Raw genomic sequence first — 22,713 nt, forward strand, 5'->3', positions numbered from 1 at the left:
ATAGCAACATGCAAGCCACCACAGTGTCATAAAGTGACAGACAGGTGGTGGCTTGGCGATCTTGTGAAAATTAGCCAATGAAAACCTTTGGATCACAACAAAATATTGGCCAAGATAGTGCTGGAAGGTAAGCCCCCTAAGTTGGAAGGCACTCAAAATACACAGTGGACACAGCAATGGACTCAGGCATAGCAAGGATCATGAAGATGGTGCAAGACCGGGCAGTGTTTCATTCCATCCCAAAGACATGGCACTCCGCCCGAGGCAGAACTTTGAAGTTCCTTGTTAACCTCAACTTCTTGTCCTTCCAGCTCTTCCCCTCCTGCCTCTTAACGGCCCTCATTTCCCCTTCCTCCGGGGAACATACTTCCAGACCTTCTTTCACAGGCATTGTGATCCACCTGCAGATTCCAACCCCGTGGGATCTGGGGTTCCTGTGGTTTGAACACAAAACCCGTGGTTAAGCACTTTTAACCCTGCTAAGAGAGTGAGGCAGACAACCCTAGAAAGAGATGCAGAATTAAGGTATCACTTACCTGTTCTGGGGGTTTGCATTTCAGCAGGTCCTCCACACGTTTATCTGAAAGGACCAAGCCCTGTTGGGAGGCTTCTGATGTTAATGGAGGAGAGCAGGGAGGCTGTTTTGGGACATCTGTCCTGTGCCTTCCCATTGTGGGCTGCTGTCCTCTCTGCCGCTCCTGTAGGCCTGTCCTGCCATGCTCTACGCATATAAGCCACACCGTGCTTTCCTTCTTTCCTCCAGAAACCTCCATGTCTTCTTAAAACCATTGTATTAAGGTGGTAAACAGTTGACTTAGAGGTTCAGAATCACAGAATGTCAGAGCTAAAAGCACCCATCTGATCCCTTTTATTTTATAAATGATGTCTTATAGCTTTCTTCCTTTGTATTTTATATTCTTGTACTCTTGGAATGTTTTGACACCAGTGGCATTGTTTTCCGTTTTCTCAGTGTCATACAAGCTGGGATATTTCAGGAAATATTTAGTTTTAAGGACTAAAAAATGTGATTTCTTTTCCTTTTAGATCTTATCTAGACTCTCTTTACCTGCTCGTGCCGGGGAACCAGCAATGAAGCAGAATTTTGCCTTTGACAATGTTGGCTACGAAGGCAGTCTGGACAGTGTGTCCCCTCCTTCTCAAATGGCCACCGGCACGGTCAGCATTCTGGGCATGACTGGCCAGTCGTGTGTCAAGTCTATTGAGGGCAGGATTTCCAGTTTGAACGGCATCATGAGCATTAAGGTCTCCTTGGAACAGGGCATCGCGACTGTGACACATGTGCCATCGGTCATGAGCCTGCAGCAGGTCTGCCGCCACATTGCGGACATGGGCTTCGAGGCTAGCATCGCCGAAGGAAAGGCTGCTTCCTGGCCCTGCAGGTCCTCGCCTTCCGGGGAGGCTGTGGTCAAGCTTCGGGTGGAAGGCATGACCTGCCAGTCCTGTGTCAGCTCCATAGAAGGCAAGATTGGGAAACTGCAGGGCGTGGTGCGAGTCAGAGTCTCACTGGGCAACCAGGAAGCAGTCATCACATATCAGCCTTATCTCATTCAACCCGAAGACCTCAGGGACCATGTCAATGACATGGGGTTTGAAGCTGCTGTCAAGAACAAAGTGGCTCCCCTAAGCCTGGGGCCAATTGATATCGGACGATTACAAAGCACTAATCCAAAGAGACCTTCAACTCCTGCTCACCAGAGTCTTAATAATTCTGAGGCCCTGGGGGACCAAGAAAGTCGCGAGGTCACCCTGCAACTGCGAGTGGATGGAATGCGCTGTAAGTCTTGTGTCCTCAGTATTGAAGAAAACATAGGCCAGCTCCCAGGGGTTCGAAGTATACAAGTGTCCTTGGAGAACAGAACTGCCCAAGTACAGTTTGAGCCTTCTCGCATCTCCCCAGTGTCCCTGCAGAAGGCCATTGAGGCTCTTCCACCTGGGAACTTTAAGGTTCAGCTTCCTGATGGTTCAGAAGCGAGTGGGACTGAGTGCCTGCCAGATGTCAGGCCTTCTGAACTCCATTCCTGTGACTCCTCCCAGAGAAACCACAAACATGGAGTGCACAGTTCTGTGGTGCTCACCATTGCTGGCATGACCTGCGCTTCCTGTGTCCAGTCCATCGAAGGCGTCATCTCCCAGAGGGAAGGGGTGCAGCAGATATCAGTCTCTCTGACTGAAGGGACTGGAACTATTCTCTTTAACTCTGCTCTAATTAACCCAGAAGAACTCAGAGCTGCTGTAGAAGACATGGGATTTGAGGCTTCCATCATCTCTGGTATGTGGTTGCCGCATGTGCGGTGTATCCTGGGGTCATCGCCTTTTCTTTTTGTGTCTTACAACACTGCATGGGTGATGGGAGAGGTGAGCCATATTCACTATCTTAAATGTAGATAGTGCCAGCAAAATTCTGTAAATTTTTCTTACAAGTTTGTTAGGATAGAGGAAATAGAATTTCCAAGTTTGTAGGTTTTGTCTCTCATGCTGCTGAGACTAGAAAGCTGAGCTCCCTGGATTTTTGGCTTCTTTTCCAAAGACCATTCTGATTCTGTATTCTGAAGGGTACTGTTGGCGCATCTGGCCCTTCACTCACCAAAGGAATCATCACTGTCTCTGAAGGTTTCTCTGCTAAGCAAAACAAGATAATAAAAACTATAACAGGACCTTAGTCTCCACTCCTAGACACCATTCTCTTAAAAATGGAAATGCAAGGGATTTAACGATGATTTCCCTTCCCCACCTTGGTCAGTAAGAGAAGGGGGTGGGTAAGCATGATAGTCTTGACAAAGCAAGATGCCCTCATATCTCAATGTCACATCACTAGGCCAGGTTTCCAGGGTGGTGGCCATCCCTGCACCCCCTTCTCTCGTTAACCAGGCAGTGGCCATTCCCTTGACTCATGTTTCTCCTCCACTTCCCTTCCATGAGCACTGTCCAAGTTCAACACCATTATCACACGTTTGCAGTCTGCCACATGCCAGGTCTGTGCTAGTTGTGGAGCTACTGATGAGTAAGGCGTGGCCTCTTCTGAGAAATTACACCCTAGCAGAGTGGAGGCCAAGAAGGAGTAGACCGTTCCAATGCAGCAGGACGCATCCAGTGCTAGAGGGAGGCAGGGGGTCCTGTGTGAGCCCAGTGAGGGGCTTCCCTGGAGGGAGCTCCAAAGTTGCGCCTGGAGGGATGAGTGGGAGCAGGCCAGGTGAGGAGCAGAAAAAGGGAGGGGTGGGGTGTTGGAAGCAGAGGAAGCAGTCCATACAGTGGGACAAGCTGCAGTGGGAGAAGAGGAAGCTGTGGGTCCCGAGAGGGGGCTGAGTGAGGGGTGGTGAGAAGTGAGGCTGGGCAGTTGGGGGGACACAGCTGCAGGGCCCTGTGTGCCAAGCTGAGGGATTTGGCCTTTGTTGTGAAGGTGAGGGGAGCCACTGGTGGATATTGAGCAGAAGAAGGATGAGATCAGATTCTATTTTAGAAGACCAATCTGATGTCGGGCTGCAGTGTGGATCAGGGGCCATGAGGCACTTAGGAGGCTGGGTGAGAAATGACATGGTCCTGGAGAGCAGGAGATGGATTTGAAAGCTGTCCAAGAGGTCAGATCCACCAAGCATGGTGTCAGGTTACGGGTGTGTGTGTAAGAGATAGGGAAGTACCTGACTTGTGCAAACAGTTAGGCACTCAACTGTGAACCTAAAGACTGGCAATGCAGATGCACCCAGTAGTGCCTCAGAAGAAAGCCCTGGTGACCTACTTCCAAGAGGCCACACCCATTTAAAACTGTGGAGCTCAACATATGAGGTCCCGTGAGCCTGACCTGACTCAACAGCAAGTGGCTTGGTTGTTTTGGTTTGGTGAGGTGGGGGAGGGGCCATGAAGGAAAGGGATTGTTTGGGGTGAGCCTCCTAACTGAAATGCTAACTGAATTGGGGGGAGGGGAGTGGGGCTGGAAATGCAGATTTGAGTGCCACCAGCATTTAGGGAGAGCCTTTTTTTTGGGAGATGAGGAGGAGACCCAGGAAGAGTGAGAGATGGCGGGAGCAGGGGAAGATCTCGATGGCATTGGTGTGGAAGGAAGTGGCACATAGAGGAGGAGAGTCTTCAGACAGGAGACCTCAGAGGACCTGAGAAGGGTAGAGTCCTGAAACAGAGGTGGGGCTTCAGGGGCCACAGAGGTCATGGAAGCCATGGCCTGAAAATGTCCAATTTACAGACATTGCTAGTCCATAGACATTTACACTGACTACTGGCAGGAGGCTGGCAGTGTCTGGGTCCAGGCTGGAGGGAAGCCAGCCTGCATAGATGGGGAGGAGGTGGAGGCCACCCCATAGCTTAGCTGAGGAGGCTAGATAGGCAGAGGGAATTTCAGAGAGAGACTGAAGTTAAGGAGGGAGAGGGGAATACCGGGCAGTAGTTCTATTTTGAGAGGGACAATTACTTTTATCTGTTAAGATCCCAAGATACAGGCTCTGCCCTTGAGCATGGATCTGTTGACTGGGCTGGGACTTGGACAGCTTCGTGAGCCTTGGGCTGGAGCTCAGTGCTGCCGTGGAGCTGGTTGCTGGGCTCTGGGCCACTTGGCCTTTGGCTTCCCACATCCAGCTCCCTATGGCCACAGAAATTAAGGTTGTCTCTTGAAAATTCTTTTCTCTCTCCCTCTGTACTCGCATATGCCATTAAAGCAAGTGTGTGTCATGTGGACAGCCTTGGCTACATTCTCTACTTGGTTTTGTGTATTAGGTTTGTGGAAGGAGTTTTCAAAAAGCAAAAATCAATAAGGAAAACACAAAAGGACAGTGAATCCTGTATTCAGAAGGTAAGAAGTGCAGTACAGGGCCAATGTCTGCTGTATTGCTAGAGGCTTAAAGTCTCTCAGAGTGAGGGTCTTAACAGTGAGAAGAAATTAGCATTGAAAAAAAAATGCATTGAACTACACATTAAAGAATAATTGGATTTGACTCAGTAAATCTCAAGAGAAGAACAATAACTTTTATTGGTCAGAATTACGAGAATCGTATTTAGCCCAAGAGGTATTAGGATACCATATTGAGCAAATGAAAATACAGGATTCCGAGTTAAATTTTAATTTCTGATCAACAAATAATTTTTGTATAAGTAGGTCCCATGCAATATTTGGGACATTGTTCCCTGTTCCTTTTGCTGTTGAGTTGATTCTGACTCATAGCGACCCATAGAGATTCCAAAGAGTAGCTGGTAGGTTCGAACAACCAACCTTTTGGTTAGCAGCTGAGCTCTTAACCACTGCACCACCAGGGCTACTTACACTAAAAAAATTATTTATTGTTTATTTGAAAATCAAGTTTGTCTGTTTCCTATTTCTGACAACCCAAATTTAGAATAAACCATTAATGTGTCTTTTATAGCCATTTACATGCTAAAACGTATTATTTCTATTTGATCAGTCATTCTGTATTGAGTAAGGAGCTCCTTGAGGACGTTCTTCAGACCGTAAGTGGCTTGTTTCTCCTCTGAGTCACGAGCACACAACACATAGTAGGATTTTTGGAGGAAATGAAGAGGAGTTTCACATGCTACAGAAAGGGCCGTAACAGGCATAGTCACAGGGTACCCCAATGGAGGGAATTTAATCTCAGGAACTAATTACAGAGGCAATAGAGAGAGGAAAAGCTAAGCAGGGACGGGGGAGGAAACCCAAGAGATTAACAACATTAGGAAGCCAGCACTCTCCAAAACTCTGGGACCAGAGCCCAGAGCCCAGGGACCAAGGCTGCCTGGTGGGACTGGACCCCTAGGGCCTCAGAGGGGGAGGCTGTGGGCAGGAACTGGACTACCAAGGAGAGATGGGGAACCCCTGGCTTTTCTCCTTTCTGTCCTACCACTTCCTTCACGTTGTCTCACATGGGCCAGACATAATCAGAAACCAGTTGACAAGGGAGCCTGGGACAAGTGTCTGTATGAGTCAGTCCCCTGTAGTAGAGTGGAGTAGAGGAAGGGTGGGATATGCATCTCAAACCAAAAAGGCAAGTGGCAGGCATTGACTTTTAGTCAGCTGAATTACTAAAAATACATTTTCCACCTGGTTTTTTTTTTTTTTTTAATCACCTAGGGAGACGACTCTATACTGGTTTATGTGATATTTTTCAAATGAATGAATGAGAGGATGGAATGAGTCAATGAGAGAATGCATACATGAATATAAACCAGAAAACCAGATGCATTGCTGTCAAGTCAATTCTGATGCACCGCGACACTGTAGGACAGAGTAGAACTGCCCCATAGGGTTTCCAAGGAGTAGCTGGTGGGTTCAAACTGCTGACCTCTCGATTAGTAGCCAAGTTCTTAACCACTGCGCCACCAGGGCTTCAGCTACCTTCATACCAGACGGGGCACAAGCAAAGCCCTAAAGGCGGGGGACCTCCGGGTGTGTTTTGGAGCAGCCTGGTTGGGATGGAGCTTAGAGCATCAGCAATGGGAGATATGATCAGAAAGACCATTACCCTGGTTCAGGCCACCATCCTCCCTCTCCTGGGTCCTAGAAGAACCTCCAGACGGGCCTCCCTTGCTCCTTGCCTTTCAGTCCTACAGTCCGTATCCCAGCCAGCATTCAGAGTGGTCCTGTTAACTCTGCTAGAAACCTCCCAGACCTCCCCACCTGACTGTTAGAAGGAAAAGCTCTTGCAGTGGTGTAGAAGCCACCTCCCCCAGCCCATGACCTTTCTGATCCCTTGGTGTTATTCAGTGCAGGCTTGCTCTCCCCTTTGTCTGGAATGCTCTTCCCTCCCAAATCTGCAGGGCTTGCCCCCTCATTTGCCAGTGTGGCCCGCCTTGCCCACCCTATTTAGTACCACAGCCTCCCCACCCCCACTCCCACCTCCAGCTCTTTTCTATCTTCCCTGTTTTGTTTTCCTCCATAGCTCTTATCACCAGTGACATTCCATGTTTGGTGTATTTGTATGTTGTCTGATTCCTCCCAGTAGGGCAGGGGGTTTTCTCTTTTGTTTACTGCTGTATCCCCGCCGCCCAGCAGAGTGCCAGACACGTGGTTGTTGTTAGCTGCTGTTCAGCCGCTCCTGACTCAATGGCGACCCCATGCACAATGGAACAAAATGCTGCCTAAACCAAAAAACCAGACCTGTTGCCATCAGGTTGATTCTGACTCATAGCGATACTATAGGTCAGAGTAGAACTGCCACATAGAGTTCCCAAGGAGAGCCTGGTGGATTTGAACTGCTAGCCTTTTTGGTTAGCAGCCGTAGCACTTAACCACTGCACCACCAGGGTTTCCATTCCTCGCCAATTCCATGTTCAGTTGAGGATCAGGGCGTTGTGATTCATAGGGTTTTCATTGGCTGATTTTCAGCAGTAGAATGTCAGGCCTTTCTTCCTAGCCGGTCCTTTTCTGGAAGCCCCACTGAAACCTGTGCAGCATCATGGCAACACCTAAGCCTCCACTTACAGGTAGTGGCTGCACTGGCCGGGAAAAGAACCTGGGTCTCCCACATGGAAGGTGATATTCTACCACTGAACCAGACACATGATAGGCAGTCAATATATATTTGTTGAATTAATTGGGAACTCACGGGGGGTCTTGAATCCTAAGTGAGGCATTTGTCCTTGACATGAAGAGCCGTAGGAGACTGCTGAATGTCCCTGAGTATGTGCACGCACTGTCCGAGCAAAGCTTTAAGACTCTTCATCCTCTAGAACTAAACACCACATGCTTGAGAAGGGACAGAACGGAATTGGGAGACTACATCAGTGACCTGGTGCAAACCACAACCTGAGCCAGTGGAACAGTGATACCAAGGAAATTAGGGAGGTGACAGAGCAGGGGCTTGGCAAATGATTAGGTGTATGTGTTCCAGTGAGTAACAAAGGACAGAGAAGGGACAGCTTAGGTTGCAAACCTGCTAGGAACAGCAACAGGAGAAAGAAATGGCTCAGGCCAGGGTTTGTGAAGATGTTGCATTTGATTTTTAAGATGGTGACTTTAGATTGTAAAGGGTATATTTGGAATTTTATGGAAACCCTGGTGCCATAGTGGTTAAGTGCTATGGCTGCTGATCAAAAGATTGGCAGTTCGAATCCACCAGGTGCTCCTTCGAAACTCTGTGGGGCAGTCCCACTCTGTCCTGTAGAGTCATTGTGAGTTGGAATGATGGCAGTGGACTTGGTTTTTTTTAGTTGGAAATTTAGTACTAGCATTCCAACACAGAGAGTTGGGCAAGTTGTAGAACGCTCTCAGCTTTGCTGTCTTCATATTCAAAACGGGGATAAGAGATAAGAGAAAGAGGCTGTGAGCATCAAATAAGCGAATATGTAATGCAGTGCCTGGTACTTAAATGCTCAGTAAAATCCTTCATTCATTCAGCTAGGATTTACACAGGGCCTACACTGTGCCGGGCTCTGTTATAGGAGTGAGCATAGTGGTGTGCAGCTCGAGGCCCCTGCCCCCTCAGGAGCTGAATTCTGGTGGAGAGAACAAAAACCGGTAAACAGGGGTTAATATATAATTTCAGGAGGTGGTCAGCGATACTGAGAAAACTTAAGCAGGGCCAGGGCCTAGGAGGGTGGGTGGTCAGGGACCTAGGAGGGTGGGTGTTCAGGGACCTAGGAGGGTGGGTGTTCAGGGACCTAGGAGGGTGGATGGTCCTGGAAGGCTTTCTGAGGAGGTGCCTTTGAGCAGGGCCTGAATGATGAGAATGAGCCAGTTAGGCAGAGACCTGAGGAAGAGCAGGGAAAAGGTGTGGAGGTGAAACAGAACGGTAGGCTCAAGTGGCTAGCAGGAGGCTGATGGGGGCTGAGAGGCCCTGAGGGGCTGTACTTAGAGGCTCAGGGGCCAGCAGGAGGCTGATGGGGCTGAGAGGCACTGAGGGGCCGTACTCAGAGACAGGGCTAAGGGCAGGCAGGAGCCAGGCCTGGTGAGCTTTATAGGCTGCATTTTGGGTTCTTGTTATTATAATAATAGTAATAATAATAATAGCAACAACAAAAGGTATTGTTATTATTATTAATAGTGGATGTCATGGATTGAATTATGTCCCCCAGAAAATGTTTGTATCAATTTGGCTGGGCCATGATTCCCAGTATTGTGTGATTTTCCTATATGTTGTAAATCCTGCCTCTATGATGTTAATGACGGAGGATGGGCGGCAGTTGTGTTAGTGAGGCAGGACTAAACCTACAGGATTGGATTGTGTCTTGAGGCAATCCCTTAAGATATAAAAGGAGTAAGCGAGCAGAGAGACAGGACCTCATACCAAGAAAAAAGTGCTGGTAGCAGAGCATGTCCTTTGGACCCAGGGTCCCTGTGTGAAGAAGCTCCTAGTTCGGGGAACCGTTGATGAGAAGGCCAACAGAGAGAGAAAGACTTTCCCTGGAGTTGACCCCTGAATTTAGACTTTTAGTCTACTTTCCTGTGGGAAAATAAACTTCTCTTTGTTAAAGCCATCCACTTGTGGTATTTCTGTTACAGCAGCACTAGATGACTAAGATAGTGGAAATACTAAGTGTAAATGATAGCAAGAGTAAGATTGAAGACCAGTTTAGAATTAAGATTAATTTAAAAATAACATAAGTAATACATGTTCATTGTAGAAAAATTATAAATTTTAGATAAACAGAGCCCAAAATATCCTATAATTCTACCACTGTTTATAATGCATGTTTAACATTTTTTGTATATGGGTTTCCAGACTTTTTGTAAAGCATATATAAAATTTTTCAAATATATAAGTTTATATTATATATAGTCTTAAAACCTTTTTCACCCTACAGTTTATTATAGTCGTATCTCTGGGTCCGTGCAGATGTCTGCAGCGGGGTGCTTAGGGGCTGCACAGCATCCTGTAGTCTGCATACACTGTGACTCGCTCAGTGAGCCTCCTGTTGCACGGTTCCCATCTTGTTTGTGTACATGTGATTATAAATAGCACTGATGGACACTTTTGAGGCTAAAACTTCGTGCACATAATTATTCTACCTAAGTAAGTTATCGATGGGCATAATTGCTGAGTCAGAGGGTATAAACATTTTTACTTTATTTCATTTTATCAGCAAATGCTTATTGAGCCTCTACTGCATGCCAAGCAGTTTGGGGTACTGTTTTTCATAACGTCAAATAGGCTTCCAGAAATTTGAATCCATTTACATGCCCACCACTAGTGTTAGCATGGCTTGATAAAGGACCCTATAGCATAGGTTGGCTTGGGTTTTTTTTTTTTTTTTAATTGTGCTTTAAGTGAAAGTTTACAAATCAAGGCAGTCTCTCATACAAAAATTTATATACACCCTGCTATGTACTCCTAATTGCTTTCCCTCTAATGAGACAGCACACTCCTTCCCTCCACTCTCTCTTTTCCTGTCCATTCTGCCAGCTCTGACCCCCACTGCCCTCTCATCTCCCCTTCAGACAGGAGATGCCAACATAGTCTCATGTGTCTGCTTGATCCAAGAAGCTCATTCTTCACCACTATGATTTTCTATCCCATTGTCCAGACCAGTCCTTGTCTGGAGAGTTGGCTTTGGGAATGGTTCCTGTCTTGGGCCAGCAGAAGGCCTGGGGACCATGACCACTGAGGTCCTTCTAGTCTCAGTCAAACCATTAGTCTGGTCTTTCTGCAGGAACTTGGGAACTGCATCCCACTGCTCTCCTGCTCCCTCAGGGACTCTCTGTTGTATTTCCTGTCAGGGCAGTCATCAGTTGTAGCTGGGCACCATCTAGTTCTTATGATTTCAGGCTGCTGTAGTCTCTGGTTTTTGTGGCCTTTTCTGTCTCTTGGGCTCATAATTACCTTGTGTCTTTGGTTTTCTTCATTGTCTTTTGGTCTAGGTGGGTTGAGACCAATTGATGCATCTTAGATGGCCGCTTACTGACATTTAAGACCCCAGATGCCACTCTCCAAAGTGGGATGCAGAATAATTTCTCGATAGATTTTATTATGCCAATTGGCTTAGATGTCCCCTGAAACCATGGTCCCCAAGCCCCCGCCCCTGCTATACTGACCTTCGAAGCATTCAGTTTATTCAGGAAACTTCTTTGCTTTTAGTTTAGTCCAGTTGTGCTGACCTCTTCTATATTGTGTGTTGTCTTTCCCTTCATCTAAAATAGTTCTTACCTACTATCTAATTAGTGAAAACCCCTCTCCCTCCTTCCCCCTCTTGTAACTATCAAAGAATATTTTCTTCTCTGTTTAAACTATTTCTCGAATTCTTATAATAGTGGTCTTATGCAATATTTGTCATTTTGTAACTGACTAATTTCACTCAGCATAGTGCCTCCCAGGTTCCTCCATGTTATGAAATGATTCACAGTTTCATCATTGTTCTTTATCTATGCGTAGTATTCCACTGTGTGAATATACCATAGTTTATCCGTTCATCTGTTGATGGGCACCTTGGTTGCTTCCATCTTTTTGCTATTGTAAACAGTGGTGCAGTGAACATGGGTATGCATATATCTGTTTGTATAAAGGCTCTTATTTCTCTAGGATGTATTCCAAGGAGTGGGATTGCTGGGTCGTATGGTAGTTCTATTTCTAGCTTTTTAAGGAAGCGCCAAATCAATTTCCAAAGTGGTTGTACCATTTTACATTCCCAGCGGCAGTGTGTAAGTGTTCCAGTCTTTCCACATCCTCTCCAACATTTATTACTTTGTGTTTTTTGGATTTATGCCAGCCTTGTTGGAGTGAGATGAAATCTCATTGTAGTTTTGATTTGCATTTTCTAATGGCTAATGATCCTGAGCATTTCTTCATGTATCTGTTAGCTACCTGAATGTCTTTTTTAATGAAGTGCCTGTTCATATCTTTTTTTTGCTTGGGATTTTGTTGATTTGTTTTAACTCTCTTTAGCAACCTATAGAAGCCCAGAAGTTGGTTGGACTGTACTTCATTGTTAGAGATTGGCAGGTTAGTAAGGGGGGATGTGGAGTTATCTGTAATAGCATGAATATTACTGAAATGACATTTGGATAGAAAAGTAGGTAGATTTAGAAAATGGACTGGGAAAATGGGGAGGGATGAAGCAGATGTTGGAGGGTTGAGTCTGTTTTGTAAAAAAATTTATTTGTTCTTCTAATTTCAATTATTTTTGACATTTTATCCTAGAAAACTCTTCTAGCAGCCATGTTGGAAGCCATGGTTCTGCGAATTCCAGGGTGCAGACTACAGGTGGCATATCTCTGTCTGTACAGGAAGCGGCTCTCCACGCCAGGGGGCTCCCTCCAAGCCACAACCCTGGCCACTCATCTGTGTCACAGCAGTCTTCCGGAACAGTGGTGCCACAGAAGTGCTTTTTACAGATCTCAGGCATGACCTGTGCATCCTGTGTTTCTAACATAGAGAGGAATCTGCAGAAAGAAGCTGGTGAGAGATCTCAGTCCAAGTTAACCTTAGAATGCTGCTGTAGGCTGTCATACACCGGAATCCACAAAACGGGCATCTGTGTTCTCCCTTCAGAATCTCCAGTGGCTATGTTTATCAGTAGCCCTGATAATCTGATAGCAAGTTCATTTTATGACAGTGTAGTTGTCTGTCCGATGCTCTGGGGCAGTTGGCATTCTGTTCTCTAAGAGGTATTTAATCTGAGAAAAAATGTGTCTCTGAGTAAGCTAGCCATGGAAAACCCAGTTTAAAGGTCATAGAACATCCCATGGGTAGATTCCTCAATTCATTTGTCCTAGCATTTATTCAGTTTTTCCCCTTCCAGTACCATCAGCCCCTTACTATGCTGTACAGATAGCCTGCATTTTGTGAAGGAGTTTCAGTTTCCAACATTCTGCCCTGTTGTCCCTGTGGCCCATCAGGTATTGTAGAAACGCCACAGTTTTTTTCCTTTAAACCACATTTCCAATACTGTCTCTTGAACAAAAAGTGCAACAAAAATCCTGTCCCAATTTTTTGTTTGTAAAATATCTTAACCACTGCTGCCTTGCCCCCTAGGTCAGCTGCTGTCCTTCCTCACCTCAGTGGTTCCAGGTTCCTTTTTGCTCTGACTCCTTGGCCCTTGGAATCAACCTCGGATTAGGATGACACCTTTTCTAACCTCTTGTCGCCATGTTTTATCATTTCCTGCAGCTCTAGAATGACCGTTCTCATATTGAGGTGTTATCGAGGTGTCTTTGTGGCCCATGGTTTGGCTGCTCATGAAATTAGCCTATGTTTCAGTTGCTGGCTCCAGTCCATCTTTATCTCCCTTATGGCGTCTTTTCTCAAACATGTCATTCGTTTTATTTGAATGGGGCTTTTTTTTTAAAACTAGCCCAATAGTGTTAGTAAGATAGTTTGTGGGGTTTCTTTTTCACTCCTTGAGGTCATTAGAAACGGAAAAAGAATAAGGAAAACGATTTTTGAAAATTTTGTATTTTTCCCTTTCATGAAAGTGGAGGAAAAAGTAAGTATATCCTTGATGTAGCAGTATTTGATAGATGCAGACGATATCCCTTGCTTTTTTTTTTTTTAATGTGGTAAAAATATGTATAACAAAACATTGGCCAATTCACTGATTTTTACGTGTATGATTCAGGGATTGGTTACATTCATCATGTTGTGCCACCATTACAACTGTCCATTTCTAGTTTATTCTGCCACCACTGACAGAAACTCAGTGTCCCCTAAGCATGAGTCCTCTTTTCCCCCTTCCTCCCCATCCCTTGCTTTTGATGTTTGTGTGACCATCAGTGTCTTCTGAAGCCCTACTCAAAATGCAGTCCCGGGACCAGTGGCACCGACATCACCTGGGAGTGGCTAGACCCCACCCAGACCTGCCGAGTTGAAGCCTGTAGTGTAACAAAAGCCCCAGGTGGTTCATAGGCCCGTTAAAGTCTAAGAAGCATTGTTCTAGAACAGTAGCTCTCCAACTTGGCTGCACATGGAAACCACCTGAGGAGGTTTAAAAAATGATGCCTGCCTCCCCCTCTGCGAGAGTCTGACCTAATTGGTCTGCGTTAAGATCCAGGCATTTTGACTGTCAGAAACTCCCCAGGTGATCCAAATGTGCAGCCAAGTTGCAGAACCGCTGTTCTAGAGGCTTACAGGAGAGATACTTTCCCTCGTTAAATTCCATGAAGCATGCCACCCCAGAGGGCTTGCATAGAGTGTGATAGCTGTGACCTCATGCTTTCAGGTGTTCTCTCTGTGCTGGTAGCCTTGATGGCCGGGAAGGCAGAGGTCAAGTATAATCCGGAAATCATCCAGCCATTTGAAATAGCTCAGCTCATCGAGAACTTGGGCTTTCAAGCAGCAGTAATGGAAGACTACACAGGTTCAGATGGCAACATCGAGCTGAGTGTAAGTACAGTAGCTGGGTTGGAGAGCTTTTGGGTTAGAGGGCTGCTGGCTTTTGACAATTTGCAGATGAATTTCTGGTGGCAACCTTGGTTGTGATCAGTAAATTTCTACCATCTTGAATATACCCTATTTGGTGTTGTTGGTTTTTTGTTTTGTTTTCCTTTGATACCAACAACAGTGGCCTGTTCATTTTATGAAGGAAGGTCAGTTATGTCCAAAGTCGTAGGAGTGGATGCTACTGAATGCATTGAGGGCATATGGCAGGTCCCAAGACTATTAGACAGAGAGGAATTAAAAATGGTGGGCTGTCTTGAGCTTGGTGGTTTGGGGGAGGTCAAATATGGCAGTGCATAAAGCCTAAAGGAAGCTAGAATGCCTAGAGTTACCTTGAGACCAGGAGAGGGGAGTCAGCATGTTAGCTGGTGCCACTAAAAAATGGAGAGGGATTGTTGGTAGGCATACGTGTGCTTAGGAGGTAACTGGTGACCAAAGTATCCCAACACTCAGTCTGAGGCTAATGCCTAAAATGGTTGCTGTTCCCAGTGTGTTTTGGGGGAAGGGGAGGTATTGTTCCTTGTGTACCCGCTGTTATCCATGTCAACAAATAACTGCAAACAACAGGTATTTCTAGTACAGCAAGTCCTAAGAGGGGACTGTCATAAAGCCTGTTGTATTAAAAATTTGAGTTAAATACAGTGGTTAACTTTTAATCGTGGTTTTTTTTTTTTTTCCGTCTAAGCTGTTTTAAGAACTGTTTCTTTAATGTTTTTTTTTTTTACAGTACTGTATACCTACATGCATACACATTCTCTCTCTTCAGTACAGTATAGTATACCATATGTAGTTACTTTTATTATTACGTATTGTGTTCCTGGAGCCCTGGTGGTGCAGTGGTTAAGAGCTCAGCCCCTAACCAAATGGTTAGCAGTTCGAATCCATGAGCCACTCCTTGGAAACCCTGCAAGGCGGTTCTATTCTATCCTGTAGGATTGCTCTGAGGGGAGTCTACTCGACAGCAGCAGATTTGACTTTTTTGTTTTGTTTTATTGTATTACTATGTTTAAGGTGTTTGAGTGTATTGGAGGAGCCCTCGTGGTCCAGTGGTTAAAGCATTCAGCTGCTAACCAAAAGGTCGACAGTACAAATCCACCAGCCGCTTCTTGGAAACCCTGCAGGGCAGTTCCGCTCTGCCCTGTGGGGTTACTATGAGTTGGAATCGACTCGACGGCAATGGGTATGGTATATGGTACTGTTTCTTAAGTGTTTTATATGCATACCTGTTGCCGTTCATAGCAACCCCATAGGACAGAGTAGCCTCCCCATAGGGTTTCCAAGGAGCAGCTGATGGGTTCCAAGTGCTGAGACAAAGGTAAAATATATACTGTATACTAAGACAAACATTTGAGTAACTGATGCTACTTAAGAACCACATGCACCTATCGTGACTTACCTACAAATATGACTTCAAGACAGACTTAGGAACAGATCTCGTTTGTAACCTGGGGGCTGCTCGTACTTAGAATCTGCTGTGTTTGCAAGCACTTCTGTACGAAGTTCTTCTTGTGTAAACAAAGGGAGTCTTAGAAGAAACCGACATGGAATTGAGCAATGCTATTCTACCAAGGTAGAAAGGTCTTTGAATTTCTTAATGTGTTTGGTCACTGCCATGAGTGGTAAGTAAATATTTGAAGAAGTAATGTTGAGGAAATGGGTTGCGCGTTGAGCTCCTGGTAAGTGGTGTTCTTTGTTGAGCAAACTTTTGCTGTGATGGCCCCCCGTGTGTTGGGGCAAAGTTCAGTGCTCACTGGGTTACTGCTCAGAGCAGCCCTGCGATAGGGCCAGGTCCCTGTTGCAAGCCTCCAGGTGTGATGTTGTCACTTACCTGGCTCAGGTTGCTTGTGGAAAATCTTAATCAAGAATATTACTGGGAAAGGTTTAAAAATTTTTTAAAGAATGTTTTTATTACAGCGTATTTTCTTTAGCTAAGCAGTGTCCATAGTCATCATCACATGTTCACAGACCGTTTATGTAGATATCTAGATTTTATTAACATTTTATGAAGTGCTGGCCACTGATACTCAGGAGAGTGAATTGCCTGGTTTGCCTAATATATTACAGGAATGGCAGTCACAGTCATACTTTTTGTCATGTCAAGAGACACAAGGTGGTATGGCAAAAGCAGAGTAAATCTCTGTTTATACTGGGCTTGAATTCTGCCTCTGTCACTGCAGGGACTAGCCACCTTCACCTTGCTGAGCCTTTTCCCCTCCCAGTAACACTGCACAGACCCTGGAGACAGACTCTCTGGGCTCCTGCTCCAGCTTTACCACTCACTGGCTGTGTGACTTTGGGCAAGTTACTAAGCCTCACAGTGCCACAGTTACCAAGACTTATGTCATAGGGTTGTTCTGAGCATGGAAGTGCCTAGGATGGTGCCTGGCACATCATAAATGCTCATAAGTGGTGCCTATTATTATTATAAAAATAGAGAGTTTAAGAATACCATGGCAATTGTCTGCACAGCTACCTGCCAGCAGGTAAGCCCCTCGTTTTCTCCTTAGGTTCTATGCCAAGGTGAACGTGTTGTGATTATAGAGGCACTCCTCTCTCCTTCCTCCCTAATTCCAGATGGGACTCTCATCATCTTTGGTATTCGAATCTGGCATTGCTGGTGCAGATTTCAAAGCGCAGCTCCAGTCGTCATTGCAGTGCTAACCACTGAAGTGGCTGGCTGCAAAGTGTCTGGGTTAGCATACGTTTTTATCTGGGTATGCAAAAGCCTTCATGCTGTGGACCCAACCAACTTTGCAAACTTCCCTCCTCTTCCTCTCCCACGCACATCCTGTGCCGCAGCCAAGCCAGGCTGTTGATGGTGGCCTGGATGCCTGGTGCTGTCCTGTCTTTTGCCTTTTTCTGAGCTGATCTCTCTCTGCAGAACCTCATGCTGCCCTTGCCTTCACCTATCGACATCCTGTCCCTACTTTGGGACCACCTCACATTTCATCTCTTCAGTCACTTCCTAAATCCTTTCCTCCTGCAGATAATGAAGAAATGATGTGGTCGCCTTGGCGCCTCCAGAGCATTGCAGTAGGAGGGTATTAGCAGCTGCCGATCAGAGGCCGGGGACCTCAGGATTATGCAGAACAGTGTGGGCGTTCTCAGGGCTTGGTGGTGGTGCACAGCCTCACCCTTTGGCAGCAGAGAACTGCAGACATTCTCACCCCAGCACTGCTGGTGAGATAACCTACACAGCTGGGTAGAGCTGGCTTAGGGAAGCCAAGCCTTGGCCTGCTGCCGTCTGTTTAGTGACGAGCTGTTTCTCCTGTCTCTAGTGGAGAAGAATGTCTGTCTGTGTCTGTGAAGCCCAGAGGGATGGTGGGGGTGGAGATCTTGCACCTGGAGTTGGAGGTGGGGGTCTAGAGTCTTGGGAGCGTGCTGTGGAGGAGAAGAGGCGTTTTCAACGGAACTCCCTGATGTGCCTTTGATCTGCCCTTGTCGAGGCTCCATTGGTGGGATTTGTGTCATCTTGTGTTACAGATCAGAGGGATGACTTGCGCTTCCTGTGTTCACAACATAGAGTCCAAGCTCACGAGGACAAACGGCATCACCTATGCCTCAGTGGCTCTCGCCACTAGCAAAGCCCACATTAAATTTGATCCTGAAATTATTGGTCCCCGGGATATTATAAAAATTATTGAGGTAAGTCGTTTATTTAAAAATTATGCTCACCATGTTTAAACACATAATCATTTTTTTACCATTGTAGAAAAATGAGAACATATAGCTAAGCAAAAAGAAAAGAATGAAAATTACCAAAATTTCTTCACCTTTTCCCATCAAATAAGGTCAGCCATTTTAAAATAAACTTGTGAAGGTAAGTAGATACCATCATCTGAGGGAAAAAAATTGGTGAATGGGTAAAAACAGAAAAAATTAATTGAAGTTTTAATTTCAGCCATTCCCTAAGAAACATCAAAATAGCCAAGATACCTGGCACGTGGAGTCAAATTGCTCCAGTTATAATTTTTCAGCAGTATTAGTATCTCAGAGAACTGTTAGTATTGGAAATAACTGTTCCACATTTTGTTTCTGTGCTAGGCTTGCCTTAGATTGGGCTGATGGGTAGCTCCTGCTTTGGAAGATCAGTTGGAATAGTTCCATGTGCTCTCCCCTCCTGCTCTCCTTCTTGGTTTGTTAGCACACACCATCACACCGTTCCCTTTCTAAAGTCTATGCTGCACTGACGACAAGGGAATGAGCGGTCGTGGTGATCCCAGTGGGCTGTTAAAAAATTAGCCGAGACCAAACAAGATCAACCCGTAACAACTAGTAGAAAGATAAATTCAGTTCATCGACAACTACTAGCTCAGCTGCTTATGAAATGCAGCATCTCTGCAGCAGGGTTAACATTGTCATTGTCCTTAATTTTCTCTTTGTCGTGTGTGTGTTTCATTTTCTTAAAGAGATACTGTCTGTTGTATGACCTAGCAGAGCTTTCGGGCATGTAAATATCATGATGCTGAGGATGGTGATGATATGATGCCTCATACCTGGAGGCAGGTAACACAGCTACTTTATCAAATGAGGACAGAGCCTCGGAGAGGTTAAGTGACTTTGCTCGGTGGTCCACAACTAACAGGGCTGAACTGGGATTCAAACGCAGATGTTGTAATTCCAAATTCAGCAGCCTTTCTTTCCACCACAGATCTTAAAGAACGGTAGTGATACGGCAGGGACGAGGCACAGAAGCCAGAATGATAGGACAGGCAGTAGGGAGAATTCCAGGTGGTAGCTTTGACTTTGAACACACCTCAGTTGCCCTTCCTTATTATAATACTTCGTTTGCTTCCACCCAGCCCTGAACCTGGTGCAGCATCCCCTTGGTCCTTATTGGAGGGATATTGCCTCTGTTCTTACCTCCCTGGGGTACCTTTTCCTAATATGATTAGGCTGGTATTGGCTGTGAAAGGAATTGTCTTAGAAAACCTTAGGCGCTTTTTTTTCCTACCATAAGCTTTTTATTTTTGTGTTAAAGTCCAATACCAAAGTTCTGAGGCTCATCCCTATGTTGTGCTGATGCACAGGATGGTTCCTAGTGTCCTTCCTGTCATGTAGTCATAAAGCATGTCAGGGACTTAGTGATCAGGTCAAAGATGGCACAGAGGGTGGGAGAGTGAGGTGGTAAAAGAAGTGGTTGAGTTAATGCCTGAAAAAAACACAAGATGGGCCGCAGTCCTTCTCAGGCCACTGTGGGAGCCGCGGCCTCCAAATACTAAAGGAGTCAGTTGTGCTCCAGTGGGAGGGGCACAGCCTGTGAGCCTGAAGACCTGAGTGCTGCATCTAGCGCTTCCGATAACCCTGTGACCTCAGGCCAGTTAGTCAACCTGTGTGACCTTCGGTTTCCTCTTATTCAGGATGAAAGTACTCGTACCATTGGATATTTGGGATTCCCCAGCTCAAAAACTCTGAGTTTATGACTCAACATTGGCCCGCTTTGGGGCCTGGTAAAGTTGTCGTCCTGGAATCTGCAGCGTTCAGCAAACGGGGAACGGGCGTGGCCGTCTGGGGCCGTCTCTCTGTGGGTGATACAGCTGTAAGCTCAGGCAGGCACTGGCTGAGCCTCTGAACAGAGTGCACAGGGCAGTTGGGCCTAAAAGGTCCCCAGGAGGAAGAGCTAGTCCAATCCTCAGAGACAATTTTGGATTAACTTGCTGATTTCAAAAAATGTATCTCAATGGTGGTAAAATGCTTTCTTCCAATGCATGTTTTAACCAAGTATCCTCCTCCTTGCTCCCCACCCCTTTCTTTTTCATAACAAGGAAATTGGCTTTCATGCTTCCTTGGCCCAGAGAGACCCCAACGCTCATCACTTGGACCACAAGCTGGAAATAAAGCAGTAGGTAGAACAGCAAAGTAAAACAGAAGCTCTTGTCTAAGTACCTTCTCTGTGGGCCTGACTGTGGCTGCTCCTGCACCAGTGCCTGCGTGCTCACCTCTGTCCCCAGTGTCCCTGGCTTCCCATGGCGTCTTCCACTTGTAAAGCCCTTTAGAGTAGAGCTATCCAACAGAACTTCATGCAGCGATGGAAACGTTCTGTATCTGTGCTGTCCAGTGTGATAGCCACTGGCCACGTGTCGCTGTTGAGCATCTGGCGTGTGGCTAATGTGGCAGAGTAACCACATGGGGCAGGTCAAAAGGAATTGGGGAGCACTTAGGTTGGGAGTGAGGGAATATCGAGTTTTTTCTTTAACAGCATTTTAAGACTTTATTTGAATGCGCTCTAGGACTAGGATCAGAGGACTGGTCTCATGGCCAAGTAGAAGGACAATGGGTTCTGGGAGACCTGGGTTCATTTATTGTTTCAGTTGTTCACTTATTCATTCAACACACATTGTGCCACTGTGCGTGCAGGGTACCAGGCTGGTGCTGGGGAAATAGAATATTGAAGAGGGCCCCTAGTGTGGCTGGGGACAAGTGCGTGAACAATGACAGCAGCCGTTCAAGTGGATTCTGGGGAGGCCAGGGAAACCTCCAAGCAGGGGACACATGATTTGAGCCTCAAAAGATGATCAGAAGTTTGCTTGACTGAGGGATTAGGGATGGAAGCAGGGGCCTTCTAGGTTCATGGAGGCAGAAAGGGCACAGGCCCTCAGGGACCCGTGTGGTTTGCTCTGATTGGCATGCCCAGAGCAAGGAAGCACTGGCAGGAGAGGCATCTGGAAGACTGAGGAGGAGCTGAGTCTTCAGGGCCCTTGGGTGTCAGCTTGAAAAGTGCGGGGCTTTACCTTGTAGACCAGTAGTTTTCCAGCTGTGCTTAAGGTGCACTAGAAGTCCCCCGGCCACTGCGTTAGAACTTCATGGGTGCTGAAGACCGCGTGGGACCACAACTGCCACCCACATCCCCAGGTTCAAACTTTGGTCTTCATCAAGACTTTTTACTGACTTTATTATAAGTAATTGTATTAAAAATTGAATGTGTCCGTGAGTTTATACTAATAAAATATTGCTTGTATCAATGTTTACATTTTGAAATAAGAGCTGGAGGCAGCCATAAACTGAGGATGCTAAACCTCTTTGGGGTTAGAGTCTCGGCCTTTGGGCTTAGTTGCCTCACCTGTACGTGGGAAGTAATTCATCAGCTACGTGAAGGCAGGAGACTGGACCTAAACGTCTCTGGAAGATCCTTGCAGCTGTTTAGACCTTTAGAAATTCCCTCAGATGGCCACTCTCAGGGAGAGAGCCCTTTTGCTTTTGTCCTTGGTGGTCTTGCCCAGACATGTGACAGTAATAGCAAGTCTCAAACCAAGTCCTCAGGAGGGAACCAGCCTGTGACCCAGTGAAAAGCTGTGTCTGATATCTCTGTGGCTGCGTTTGCTCTCAGGTGGAGGAAGTCATTCCTGTGCAGCCTGGTGTTCGGCATTCCTGTTATGGGTTTAATGATCTATATGCTGATACCCGTCCATGAGCCTCACGCGTCTATGGCCCTGGACTACAACATCATCCCAGGACTGTCCATTCTAAACCTCGTTTTCTTCATCTTGTGTACCTTTGTCCAGGTGGGTATTAGAAAGATGGGCAGGCCTTTGCCCCCGTGCTTGCTCTGTCCTCTTATGCCACATGCAGCCTGTAGCTTGCTTAAATGGCACTTTGCTGAAGCTTTTCAGCTCCACACCTAGCCAGGTCTGCCCTCTAACCTGGAGGACTAAGAAGGGCCTGGTTCCACTGTGGGTTTCAGAGTTGGTCGCCATAATCAGGACTCTCCCTGGAAGGACTGGTGAACCAGAGTTTGTCTCTGATTTGCGTGTCATTTGGCCTAATTTACCTGTGTTGTTGGAAGTAGCACCTGGACCGTCCTGGAGCTCATGCGTCTCTTGGGAGGCAGAAACGTGGCTGTTATGTTTGAGGGAAAGAGAGGCCTCGTAGAACTGCTCTGAGGTGACATTAAGGAGCTAATCATGTTTCTGGTGGGAAATGTGCCCTTTATGTGTGTATTTTGGAATTATAAAACTCCTTAATATTACAGTGTTTAATTTAGAACTGTTTGGGGGCAAGCATTTATAGGCTGAATTTTTTTCCCTATGTTTTCTTTTCTGTTACAAATGGAATATACACTTGCTGTAAACAATTCAAGCCATTGTATAAGAAGAAAAGGAGAAGGTGTTCTTTCATTAATCCAAGTTTGCCCTCCAGCCCAATCCTGTTCCCCAGGGTTACCATAGTATTATTACTAGTTGTAGCTCAGCATGTATCTTTCCAGATCTTTGTCTATATAGAGAATATACACATTTATGTGTGTGTCTGTGTCTGTGTGTGTGGCATGTTCACATAATACAGACACACATACTTTTTTAACTGAAATGGAATCCTAGTAGATAGACTGATTTTGTAACTGACCTTTTCACTTAACCATGTGTTGTGGTTTATAGATCTAGCGCATCCTCCT

The 22,713-nt window shown here is 46.0% G+C and overlaps 1 protein-coding gene across 3 annotated transcripts in view; it reads left to right on the forward strand.

Annotated features, from left to right (window-relative positions):
* The window catches only part of ATP7B (ATPase copper transporting beta), a 134,355-nt gene that overhangs the window by 67,276 nt on the left and 44,366 nt on the right, over positions 1 to 22,713 (forward strand). For all 3 annotated transcript variants that reach the window (XM_049853292.1, XM_049853290.1, XM_049853291.1), the window contains exons 3-8: positions 1,045 to 2,290; positions 12,090 to 12,347; positions 14,107 to 14,270; positions 17,808 to 17,969; positions 20,090 to 20,166; positions 21,652 to 21,826. In XM_049853292.1, coding sequence (XP_049709249.1) covers positions 1,045 to 2,290; positions 12,090 to 12,347; positions 14,107 to 14,270; positions 17,808 to 17,969; positions 20,090 to 20,166; positions 21,652 to 21,826 — 2,082 coding nt within the window. The remainder of the gene's footprint in view (positions 1 to 1,044; positions 2,291 to 12,089; positions 12,348 to 14,106; positions 14,271 to 17,807; positions 17,970 to 20,089; positions 20,167 to 21,651; positions 21,827 to 22,713) is intronic.

This window comes from Elephas maximus, chromosome 14 (genome assembly GCF_024166365.1).
Source record: "Elephas maximus indicus isolate mEleMax1 chromosome 14, mEleMax1 primary haplotype, whole genome shotgun sequence".
Lineage (NCBI taxonomy): Eukaryota > Metazoa > Chordata > Mammalia > Proboscidea > Elephantidae > Elephas > Elephas maximus.